General features: G+C 31.7%; 1 protein-coding gene across 2 annotated transcripts; it reads left to right on the top strand.

Annotated features, from left to right (window-relative positions):
* Positions 1-577: 577 nt before the first annotated feature.
* Positions 578-3,665, top strand: LOC145107237 (equilibrative nucleotide transporter 3-like). 2 transcript variants are annotated; one of them, XM_079044083.1, is made up of 10 exons: positions 578-793; positions 1,142-1,193; positions 1,314-1,418; positions 1,512-1,667; positions 1,745-1,888; positions 1,994-2,099; positions 2,180-2,355; positions 2,442-2,602; positions 2,798-3,056; positions 3,280-3,665. In XM_079044083.1, the coding sequence occupies exons 2-10, from the start codon at positions 1,143-1,145 to the stop codon at positions 3,388-3,390; spliced, it is 1,269 nt and encodes a 422-aa protein (XP_078900209.1). In that variant the 5' UTR covers positions 578-793; position 1,142; the 3' UTR covers positions 3,391-3,665. The 2 variants fall into 2 exon arrangements, with proteins under 2 accessions (XP_078900209.1, XP_078900208.1); XM_079044082.1 differs by having other exon boundaries at positions 578-888.
* Positions 3,666-11,982: the final 8,317 nt, after the last annotated feature.

Here is an 11,982-nt window from a genome sequence, read left to right as displayed (position 1 = left end):
TAAGTAATGAATTAATACAAAAAAATCTAAAATAAATAATCATTTGAGATGCTCTAATAACATCTTTATTTATTCCTTCTTAAATATTTTTATACTAGGTGTAAGACCCATATATATTACATGAGTTTATTTTAAAAAAATCAAAGTGTTTTTTCTATTTTAAATTTATACAAATAATTTAGATAAATAAATAAAGGAAACTAATTACTTTAATTTAGTAATTTAGAAATTAAAAGGAATGTCAATTAATGAAATTGATATATATTTATTTATACATTTATTGTAATTATTACATTTAAATATTATGTGAAATTTAATAAAATAGAAAAAATCATAAAATAACTTGTTGATAATATATATGTAATTTTTGAGAAAGTATTCTAGAAAAAAACTTATATAATTAAACAGGATTTATAAAAATAAATTGTTTAATAAAAACATTCTACCAAAATAAATAAGCTATATACTCTTAAATCTTAATAGAGGAAAAATAAAAATAAGATCGGATTGAGATGAATTCTTGATAAACACAATCTGAACAATCCTGCAAAGACTCATCCCCCCATTTTAGCGGCAAGTATGTGGCATGAGTTGGCTACCCTACACTTTCCTTTTCCCATTGAATCCTTTGATTTCATCAACACATCATTTAAATATTCATATTTTCAACGGCATGGCAAATTCCAACTGGAATAATTTTTTAAAGATTTCTTCAGATTCCTATCATTAATCATCAACAGATTCCTTTTTCTTTTCATCAGTTTCAGACTACAAGTCCAAAAAAGTAAAAAGGGTATCTTTCCAATCTTTGTATATATTTCAACTTTTATAATCAAATTCGCTAACTTCACGTAATTACACTGTAAACCCCTTTGGACTCCATTCTTGGTAACTTGTTCTCTTCTTCTCGCTCTTATTTTGTTTGATTACAGGAATGGAGGATTAATTGAACCCTAAAACAAGAATTTTCGTGTATTCTCGATTTATCGTCAATTTTGTATGGTGTTTTGGGCATGAAAAACCCAAAAACCCAGTTTTAAAAGAATCCCAGATTCATATGATCTACCAACTCAAAACAATCTTGCAAATTTCTTCTTGGGTTCAGAAAATCATAACCTTTCGTCTTTCTCTGTTTATACAGTATGGCAGTCATGAATGTCGCTGCTCCAAACGAAACTCCAGTGAAACTTGAGGTTTGTTCTCAAATATCTTCCGACTTTTTACGAAACTCCACATTTTTTTAGCCAATTTCCCTTATTTTTGTAGCTTAAACTATGAATAATTCAAGAATTGATAACATTTTGAATATTCAGGGGAAGTTTCTTGCAATTGTTGTATGCTGGATTCTTGGATTTGGATCTTTGGTCGCATGGAATAGTATGTTAACCATAGGAGACTACTACTATGAGTTATTTCCAGTAAGTCTTCAATTTCCTTAATTTCTTTTGATCAAACGAACAAATTGTTAATTCTTTTCGCATATAATAATATTTTCTGTTCTTATTTCATAGGATTATCATCCATCAAGAGTACTTACCTTGGTCTACCAACCCTTCGCAATAGGGACAATAGCAATACTTGCATATAACGAGTCAAAAATCGACACTAGGAAACGTAACATTGCAGGATACATCTTATTCTTTTTATGCACTTTAGCCCTCATTGTAGTAAGTCAAGTTTTCACCTTTTGACCTAGTAATTGTATTTTTATTCCGAAAACACCCTTCTAAACTTGTCTATACAGATAGATTTAGCCACATCAGGGAAGGGCGGAATTGGAAATTACATCGGTATATGTGTTTTTGTTGCCGGATTTGGAGTAGCCGATGCTCATGTTCAAGGTGGAATGGTGGGAGACTTAGCCTTCATGAAGCCAGAATTCATGCAAGTAAGTTTTTATTTTTATTTTTATTTTTAAACTCAAAATTATTGAATTTTACAAGAATAAGTTTTTGCAATAAATGTTTGTTGACTCTTTTGTCGGATCTTTCAGTCATTTTTTGCGGGTTTGGGAGCATCTGGTATTGTAACATCGGGTTTAAGGCTAATTACAAAAGCCGCATTTGACAAATCTCCCCATGGTTTACGAAAAGGGGCAAGTATGTATCATATTTTTTTCCAAAGATTCGAGTAAAATAATAATATCCAATCTTTAATTTTAGTTTGTTTTTTCTCGCAGTTTTATTCCTTGGAATCTCAACATTCTCTGAGTTTCTTTGCATTCTTCTATACGCCTTTGTGTTTGGTAAATTACCGATTGTGAAATATTATCGCACAAAAGCAGCAAAAGAAGGATCAAAAACTGTTTCATCTGATCTCGCAGCTGCAGGCATCCAAACTGAACCAAATGGAACAGTAATAATTTCTCTTATTTTATGTTAGATTGTGTAACATTTGTAAAATCGAAAATGTTTTTTTTACATTTTTGGTATTTTTTGCAGGCTGATATCGATGCTAAGGTTCCTGAAAGATTGAGCACTAAACAACTTCTAGTCAAGAACATCGACTATGCGTTGGATTTGTTCTTGATATATGTCCTTACTCTCTCCATTTTCCCTGGATTTTTGTATGAAAATACAGGACACCACCAATTGGGTTCATGGTAAATTCATGTTAAATCAATTTAGAATGTTTTTACTTTTTAGGAGACAAAAACTGACATTTTTTTGTCCTACATAGACAAAAATCGTCCCATCCAAAAAGTGGAGAACACTAGACAAATAGTTGTAAACAGGTTGTCCCATGTAGCAAATGCACAAAATTTAATGGTGTTTTTTTTTTTTTTTTAATTTCATAGGTACCCTCTTGTTCTAATAGCGATGTACAATGCTTGGGATTTGATATCAAGATACATTCCTCTAATCGGATTTCTTAAGATTGAATCAAGAAAATGGCTAATGATTGCTACATTGACACGTTTCTTTTTTGTTCCCGCATTTTATTTCACTGCAAAATATGGTGATCAAGGTTGGATGATCATGCTTATATCCTTACTTGGATTGACAAATGGTTATCTCACTGTATGTGTCATGACTGTAGCTCCTAAAGGTTGCACGGTGAGTAGAAAACACATTACACAAAAATAAAAATAAAAAAGTTGATCAACCCAATTAATATAGCATTGTGTTTTTAATTTTTTTTTGTTAAGACATTTTACTTTGAAAATCTACATAATTATAGCAGTTTATAATGAGAATTGTGTTGTATTTTGATGACATTTCTATAAGTGTGTAGAATAAAGATTATTAGGAGATAATGTTTTTGGTTGGATTTTTTCAGGGTCCGGAAGCAAATGCATTGGGGAACATTTTGGTAATGTTTCTTCTAGGTGGAATATTTGCGGGTGTGGCTTTAGATTGGCTATGGATAATTGGGAATGGAAAATTTTGAAGGACAAATCGTGATTGGAAGGATTTTTATTGGTTGATGAATTTTAGTTATAGATCTTGATTTGTTATTTGATATTCGTGAACCCAGAAAAGTATAGTTAAAGTTGATATTTAAGTGGCTAAGGTATAAGGATGCACATGTCTAAAGGGTAAAGGTTCTTTGAATATAGGATTTTTTTTTTTTAAGTCTTGTAAGTTTTGTTTATTGTGTCTGTTGTTTATGTTGAAATGTGTTGATACAATCATACAATCATAAAGTCATATATTCTATGCGAAGATGATCATTTGTTGTTTTTATATTTATGGCAAAGAATGTGCTAAAGGTAACGTTTATGACTTTATTGCTTATGAGAGGTAAGAAGGGTTGAAACCAGGGGAGGAATTAGAAAAACTCGAAGTGCCATAACAATAAAATGTTACGAATAGTAATTTATCATTTTAAACAATTGGTAACCATGAGATTAAAAAGATTGGAATATTTAGATTTCATGATATGAGTTGGTTTCCAAGAGGAAAAGTCGTACCACGAGATTGTACAATCTTGAATTTAAAGTTTGTTCATTGAAAATTCTATTTGAATTATAGGTTGGCAACATATGCAAAATACGTTTTTACGTTTTTTTTTTGGTTTTACCCTGTAATTTTTATCCAACTTTTTAATTTTACCATTTTCACTAGTTTCTTCCATTAAACTCGCAAGAAAACTTCGCAAATTTTGTGTGGTTTTACTCTTAATATGTTTTTTTTTTCAATTTACCCTAAATACTTTTTTTTTTGGGTCTTCCCTTTCACTTGTTGACTCGGACATAGAAACCGTCATCTATGATGTCATGATGATCCTTATAAAAGGTTTATGGCATATGAGTGTTTATTCCTATTTTTACTCATGTATAATAATTTATACATAATATAGTTGTACAATACAACATTTTAAAGGACAAATTATTATGTATAGAGAAAAATTACTGTGTACAAATCATATCTCATTCTTCAAACTCTAGTTGTCAACTTGTCCTGTGTCTATGTTTTTTAAGGATTACTATTTCAAAAATCGCTAATATTTGCGGTAAAAGTTTGGATCTCATTTTCTATGCACAAGAGTTACAAAAAGTAACAAAAGTATATATAGTATCTTGGGTGTAAGACATACGCGTTACTTTAAATGGTGTCTATTATATATATGGTGTTAATTGCAAAAATGTAATTAAAGTGGTTTATGGATTGCTATTTCAACATCTTATAAATTTGCTTTAAAAGATTAAATCTCAGCAAAAGTTTAAAAAAATATATTAAACTTAAGTATATATATTGTCTCGAGTGTAAGACATATGGCATACCTTAAGTGGTGTTAAATATCATTGTGTTAGTTATATATATTACAGTAATTACAAAATTACAATTGAAGTAGCATTAACCATACACATTTTATAGTCAAAGTAGCACTAATTAAAATAATATTGCTTAGTTCATTGGTAAAATAAATAAAAATAGAAAGTTACCTGAAAGTTATAGGCTAAACAAAGAAAATAAATAAAATGTAAATGTTTTCTTTTATTATTAATATACTAATAATTACTACCTTTTATTAAAAACATTAGGCTGGAGGGAGTGGTGCCACCGAAACCGCACTCCCTCCTCCGCCATATAAGCGTCATGTCATTTTTTACCACACAAGTGTGGTTTCTTGCCACATCAAGGGGGTGGTGCCACACTTTTATTTTTTGTTTTTTTTGTTAACTATTTTAATTTAATAAAACTTATTTTTTTAATAAAAAAAACATAATTTTAAAAAGATAATATTTCATTAATTAAAAATACAAATACCATACATTACTTAACTTAAGAAAAACATAAAAATTTAAAAAAACATAATTTTAAAAAGATAATATTTCATTATGACTGGTGTTTTTTCTTTGCTGGGTCGTTTGTAAGATGACATTTTTCAAAAAAAAAAATAGAGAAAAGGAGTAGAGATATAGTTAAAGTTGTGTAAAAATGTTGTGTAAAATGGTAATATATATATATATATATATATATATATATATATATATATATATATAATAAAGTTTAAAAAAAAAATTAACCACAAAGACCGATTCAACGGTCAAAAAAGCAGTCAAAACCCATGGACCAACCACAGCACGCGGTAGTTTCTAGCCGCAGTGCGGCCAAGACCGCACCAGACCGCGACCTGGGGCGGTGTTTGCGGTTGACGTGGCACAAACCGTGGTCCCGGACCGCGTCCACACCCTTCAGCCTTACAAGGAAAAGAGAGGCCATGTGATTTGGTCTTTATGGCATGAGCTATAAAGGAATCCATAATCATGGCGCTTGAAAACCACCTAAAACATTGTTTTCATTTTGCAAACTTGATGCCACAAGATGATCAACAAGGTTGAAAAGTATCCATTCATAACAAATTTGAGTAATCAACAAACTCTCTTTTATGGGATGCTTTTATTCTTAAATCAAAGCTAGAAACTACAATATTCTTATAAAATGGCCACATTTATTCTTTAAAAAAATGAAAAAAAAAAGTTGTTTGATTGTTGTGTTTGAAGCCTTTGGTTGAATCCCTTTACACAAAGAAGTCCCAAAAATGTCAATCTCGTGTTTGTTTAAAATCAAACTTTGTAATATGTATTTCCATCCATTAAATTCTATATTCATATGCTCTCTTACTTCTTCTTTTTTCTTTAAAACAATTAAAATATACATGACACAAAGAGAATTAAAAAAGATAATTGAATCTTTATTATTATTTGAAATATGATTATGACCACATTTATTTATAGATTGACGATATATATAAAACACATGATATATTACAATATACAAAAAATACAGATTAAACTCTGTATTTGTCATATGTTGGAACATAATATCGATAACTAGATAGGTGTGAACAAGCAATGTTTTAAAACCGGGTCGAACCGGTTGGACTGATACTTAGGGAAGCAATCGGTTCAACTAGCACCGGTTTTACAAAAACTCGGTTGAACCGGTTATATTGAACCGTTAAAACTTGCTATTAAACCGGTTTTGATGAAAAAGCTGGAACATTTTTTATGAGGATGAAGTTGATAGTGAATTTTATTTGCTATGCGGTTGTGAAATTGATGCATTTAATTCTCCAATGTCTCAAAATATGTGATTTTGTTTGATCTTTATATGTTTGTATCCATTTAAAACTATATTTTGTTTTGGTATTATACTTTACGTTTTCTTTTTGATATATTTGGATTGATGTAAGACTTATGATTATGTGTTTTTTTAACGTATTAGATCTATCTACAACTTGTTATGTGTATTTTTAATATTTGAACTTGTAGGCGTCACTTCTTTGTTTTATATATGTGCATGCACGAAAATAAAAAATATAAGAAAATTCTAAAAGCTAGGTTCATTCGACGATCAAACCAGTTGAGTTTGACCAGAATCTAATCACTAGACTGATTCGATTAAAAAATCGATTTTGAATAGAATGTATTGATAGAAAAAGTCAATGGTTTGAGAGTATGAGAGTAAAATTCGATAATAACTATGGGCGTGTTTGGCACGGAGCTTTTGGAAGCGTTTGGGAGCTTCTACCTTTTAGCTTTTGACAAAATGCTCTAGTTTAAACAAAAAACTTTGTTTGGTAGTACGAGCGTTTAGCTTTTAGTTTAAACAAAACGCTCTAAATCTAAAAGCTACTTCATGTAGCGTTTAATAAAACACTACTAAGCTTTTGAAATCAATTTTCATAATTACCCTTAAAAATATATTTATATATTTATTTATTTTTAATCAATTGTCTTTTTATGTAATTTTATATATTTCAAAAGCTTCTAGCTACTTTTGCCAAGCACTCATATAACAAATAAAAGTTATAGCTTCCCGCTACACGCTACAAGCTACCCGCTACCCGCTTCCAGCTAACAACTACTTTTGTCAAACACGCCCTATGTTTAATTATGTCTCATGGGCTATGGCTCCTAAATCATGTAGCCAATCATTGATCATGATACAAATAGTTACAAAAGACTCTAAAATTTTAACATGAAAATTTATCTTTACCAAGTATGGTTACAGATGTGATCATAACAAAAATAAAGAAAACTTTTGTGGCCTTGATGGGTGGGCCGGCCTTATACTGGTGGCCCGAACACAAGACCATTGTCCTGCTGTCCAGCTGTGGTCTAGTTTATGTGATATGGATCCATATGATCCGACCATTTGAAATATCCGATGCCAACAAGATTTTCAATGATAAAACTATAAAAGTACTACTTTCGTAGATGTTTAATATTATAATATATTATAAAAAAGATATTATTTCTATTATTATCCATATGTATTTAAAATTTTCATAACTTTTTAATTTCTAACTTAATATAATTAGTCTATTAGTTTAAATATAATTATTATAATGTATTTATTTGTTAATTTAAATATTATATTAAATTCAAAATATAAAATAAACTTAAAAATAAATATTCAAATACTATTTTTCAAAAGAGTTAAAAAAAATTAAATATGATCAATGTAGATAGACAAGTCAAATTAAATAAAAAATATTAAAAACTATTTTTTTATTATAAGTCAAAATTTTCAAATAAATGAGTTTTAATTGATTAACAGAAAAATTTGCATTGTGTTCTCTTACAAACAATGATTCATATATCAATTAACTGTCATGATAGAAATTATAAAAATTCAATAGATAAGTAATATCTAAATTAATCAATCATAACGTTAAATTGTAATATTAAACCCTAAGTCGTGTTAAGATTTATTTAAATGCAAACTACATGTAGATGCTATTGAATGATGTGATTATGATAGATGTAAATTTTATAATATGATTCAAAATAATTAAAATTTATATATCAATTCATGTAACGTCCCAAAAATCATAGTAAATTTTTTTCATTTTTAGAGAAATAAAAGTAGTTTCCAAATAACCATAATTCATCGGAACATTGTCTCACAACATATCATAAAAATCAGAGTATCAAAACATAATATCTCTCAAATAATAAGACTGCTGGATGATATGTACAATCATGCATTCCCCCTGCCCCGATCCTCGGAAGTACCTGAAACATTTAAATCCACAATTGTAAGCTAAAATTTAGTGAGTTTTCCCAAAATACCTTATACAACAATACACATACAATGCATGCATACAAGGCCTACAACACAAGGCTGGACAACCATCTGAAGCCTAAAGCATCCAAGTCGAGCCACTCCCCTTGGGCCTACAGTATAAACTGGACTGCTCGGGTATCTTGGACTAAAACACAAAGCAGGACCGCCTCAACCCAACCACATTATGTTGACATATGCAAATAACAATAACAAACAAACATGAGTAATCATAACAAATCTATCAGTCTAACAGATCACTACAACATACCAACATCCTAACACACAAATGATATAAATTGTAGTACAAAGTTTAGTGAGAAAAAAATCATCTCACAGTCGAAAGCATAAATCCCTATAACTCGTCTCACGCAATAAACCGGTACCACACCCACCTAGCCAAATAAGGAAAAAACCTCAATCTAAGACCTAAACCCTAAAGTTTGACCTCAAGCCAAACTTAGTAAAAAAGTCAACGATCAAAAGTCAATAGTCGAGTCACCATTCTCTTGTGTGACCTCAAGCCACATTAAGAGAAATACATCATTACTTGAGTTGATTCATTCTGATATATGTGAATTAAATGGAATACTTACTGGAGGAGGAAAAAGGCATTTCATCACATTCTGTGATGAATCCAGTCGGTATCTACATGTTTATTTACTGATATCAAAAGATGAAGTTTTTTATGCATTTAAACTGTATAAGGTTGAAGTCGAAAATCAACTTGAAAGACACATCAAAATTTTTTGCTCGGACAGAGGCGGAGAATACTTCAACCAAGAGTTTGACACATTTTGTGAAGAGAATGGAATCAAACATGAGTGAACTTCACCATATACTCCCCAACAGAATGGTTTGGCTGAAAGAAAGAACTGAACCCTTTGTGAGATGGTCAACTGTATGTTGAACCAATCGGGTCAACCAAACAATCTGGGGGGAGCACTATTGACTGCTTGTTATGTTCATAATAGGATCACTAGTCATGTGATTCATATAAGCCCTTATGAGTTGTGGAAAGGTAGAAAGCCTAACCTATACTATTTGAAAGTGTGGGGGTGTGTTGCTTTTTATCGGACACCCGATCCTAAGCGAACCAAATTGGGAGCACGAGCTAATAAGAGTATATTTATTCGATATGCTCACAATATCAAGGCTTACCGATTATTAGATGTTGAATCAGGTGTTGTTGTGGAATCCATATATGTGGAATTCTTTGAGGACAAGTTTTCTAAGGATGATGAAAACTCCAGTCATACAACATCTACAAGTACTTCTCGAGAAATACTCTCACCTCCTCCTAATGTTGAGGAACTAAGGAGAAGTATTAGGGATAGAATAGAGAAAAGTTTTGGAGACAATTTTTATTCTTTTTTGGTTGAAGGAACACAAAAGAAAGTGACAAGAAAGGTCATATTCGCCATTAAATTGTATGATGATCCTAATACCTTTATTGAAGCCATGACGTCTAGAGATGCTCCTTTTATAGAAGGAAGCCATCAATGATGAAACGGACTCAATTATGGGTAATGGAACTTGGGAGTTAGTTGATCTACCCAAGGGGATGAGACCCATAGGATCCAAATGGATATTCAAGAGAAAATATCATCCAAATGGATCCATATCTGCCTATAAAGCAAAATTAGTTGGTAAAGGAAATAGGAAGCGAGAAGGGATCGATTATTTTGATACCTACGCCCCAGTTGCTAGGATCAGTTCTATTAGAACTCTCATAGCAATATCAGCTCTGAAAGGATTTTACATTCACCAAATGGATGTGAATACAACCTTTTTGAATGGTTATCTCAAGGAGGAGATTTACTTAGAGCAACCTAAAGGTTTCGTGATACCTGGACAGGAAAACAAAGTTTGTAGACTTGTTAAATTTTTGTATGGGTTGAAGCAAGCTCCCAAACAGTGGCATGAGAGATTTGACACCACTGTGACTGCTTTCGGATTTCAACATAAAAATGCTGACAGGTGTATTTATTCCAAATACACATCTGATTACATAGCAATAATATGTCTTTATATTGATGATATGTTGATCATTGGCACTCACATAGAATGTATTCTTGAGACGAATAAATACCTATCCTCGAACTTTAAGATGAAAGATCTTAGTGAAGTTGATACAATTCTTGGTATCAAGGTGAAAATGACAGACGATCAGATTTCTCTGAGTCAATCTCATTATATAGAGAAAATTCTGACAAAGTTTCAACATTTGAATATTAAGGAATTCAATACTCCTTTTGATTCAAGTATGAAACTTAATGTGAATTTTGGCGCGAGCAGTTGCTCATCTGGAATATGCAAGTGCACTTGGGAGCATGATGTATGCAACACATTGCACTCGACTTGACATTGCATTCGTTGTAAGCAAATTAAGTCAGTATACTATCAATCCAGGGACGAAGCAGTGGGTAGAGTATTGGGATACCTGAAAAGGACAAGTACTTTTGAGTTGACGTATTCGTCATCAAATGGAATACTAAGGGTATTCTGATGCTAGCTGGATAGATCACACATGTGCCTCGAAATACACAAGTGGTTGGATTTATACTCTAGCTAGCGGTGCTATTTCGTGGGCGAGCAAGAAACAGACATATGTAGCTCATTCAATGATGGAAGCATACTAATTGCCTTAGCAGCAGCAGGCAAAGAGGTAGACTGGATTCAAGATCTACTTATGGATATCCGTTTGTGGGATATTCCAATGCCTTGAATACCCATGTACTGTGACAATGAGGCCACATTGTCTAAAGTATATAATGCGATATATAATGGAAAGTCGAGACATGTAGGTCTGCGACACAATTTTGTGAGACAACTAATTGAAAATGGTAGTATCAAAGTTGTCTATGTCAAGACAAGTAGGAACTTGGCATATCTATTTACCAAACCTCTGACGAGAGATCTGGTTACATCTACCACGAGAGTCATGGGTCTAAACCAACAATAGAATCGCTTAGTGATGGAAACCCAACTTGGAATTAATGCTCCTCATTCTCAAGTTTAAAGGGTAACAACGAAGTCACTAACGGTAGAAGGTACTATCATTAATGATAGATCCATGTGAGGTAGGATAGTACGTCGTTTCCAAGAACAAGGTTGAGTTACTACTCTTAACAAAGTTTTGGAGACATCTAAGCAACTAAGATGTTATAAAACTTTACATATATGACCTAGAGGTGGTGTCACCTCAATTAAAGATTAGTGATTTATCTTATAAAGGGTCATGAAAAGGATTTATAGTGCATGTCCATATTAGCGCTCAGGGAGAACGCAAAGACGAAATGTGATGTGTGGGGGTAATCTGGAGAGGTGTCAAGGTTCATGGTTTAAACCTATAAGGATACCATTGAATTGGTCTCTTCTTGTTTGTTCTCATTAAACTATGGTTTAATCTTCGTGACACCCAAGTGACATCATATGTCTGAGTGAAAGGAAAATTTCCAAC

The sequence above is a fragment of the Lactuca virosa genome, chromosome 4 (genome assembly GCF_052849685.1).
Source record: "Lactuca virosa cultivar CGN04683 chromosome 4, Lactuca_virosa_CGN04683_v6, whole genome shotgun sequence".
Taxonomy (NCBI): domain Eukaryota; kingdom Viridiplantae; phylum Streptophyta; class Magnoliopsida; order Asterales; family Asteraceae; genus Lactuca; species Lactuca virosa.
Note: the sequence above shows the minus strand (reverse complement) of the source record. Positions and strands in the feature narration are given on the sequence as shown.

Coding starts and splice junctions, on each gene's coding strand:
- LOC145107237 (XM_079044083.1), top strand. CDS start 1,143: ATGGCAGTCATGAATGTCGCTGCTCCAAACGAAACTCCAGTGAAACTT. Junction 1,668..1,744: donor GCACTTTAGCCCTCATTGTA/GTAAGTCAAGTT, acceptor TTGTCTATACAG/ATAGATTTAGCCACATCAGG. Junction 2,356..2,441: donor AAACTGAACCAAATGGAACA/GTAATAATTTCT, acceptor TATTTTTTGCAG/GCTGATATCGATGCTAAGGT.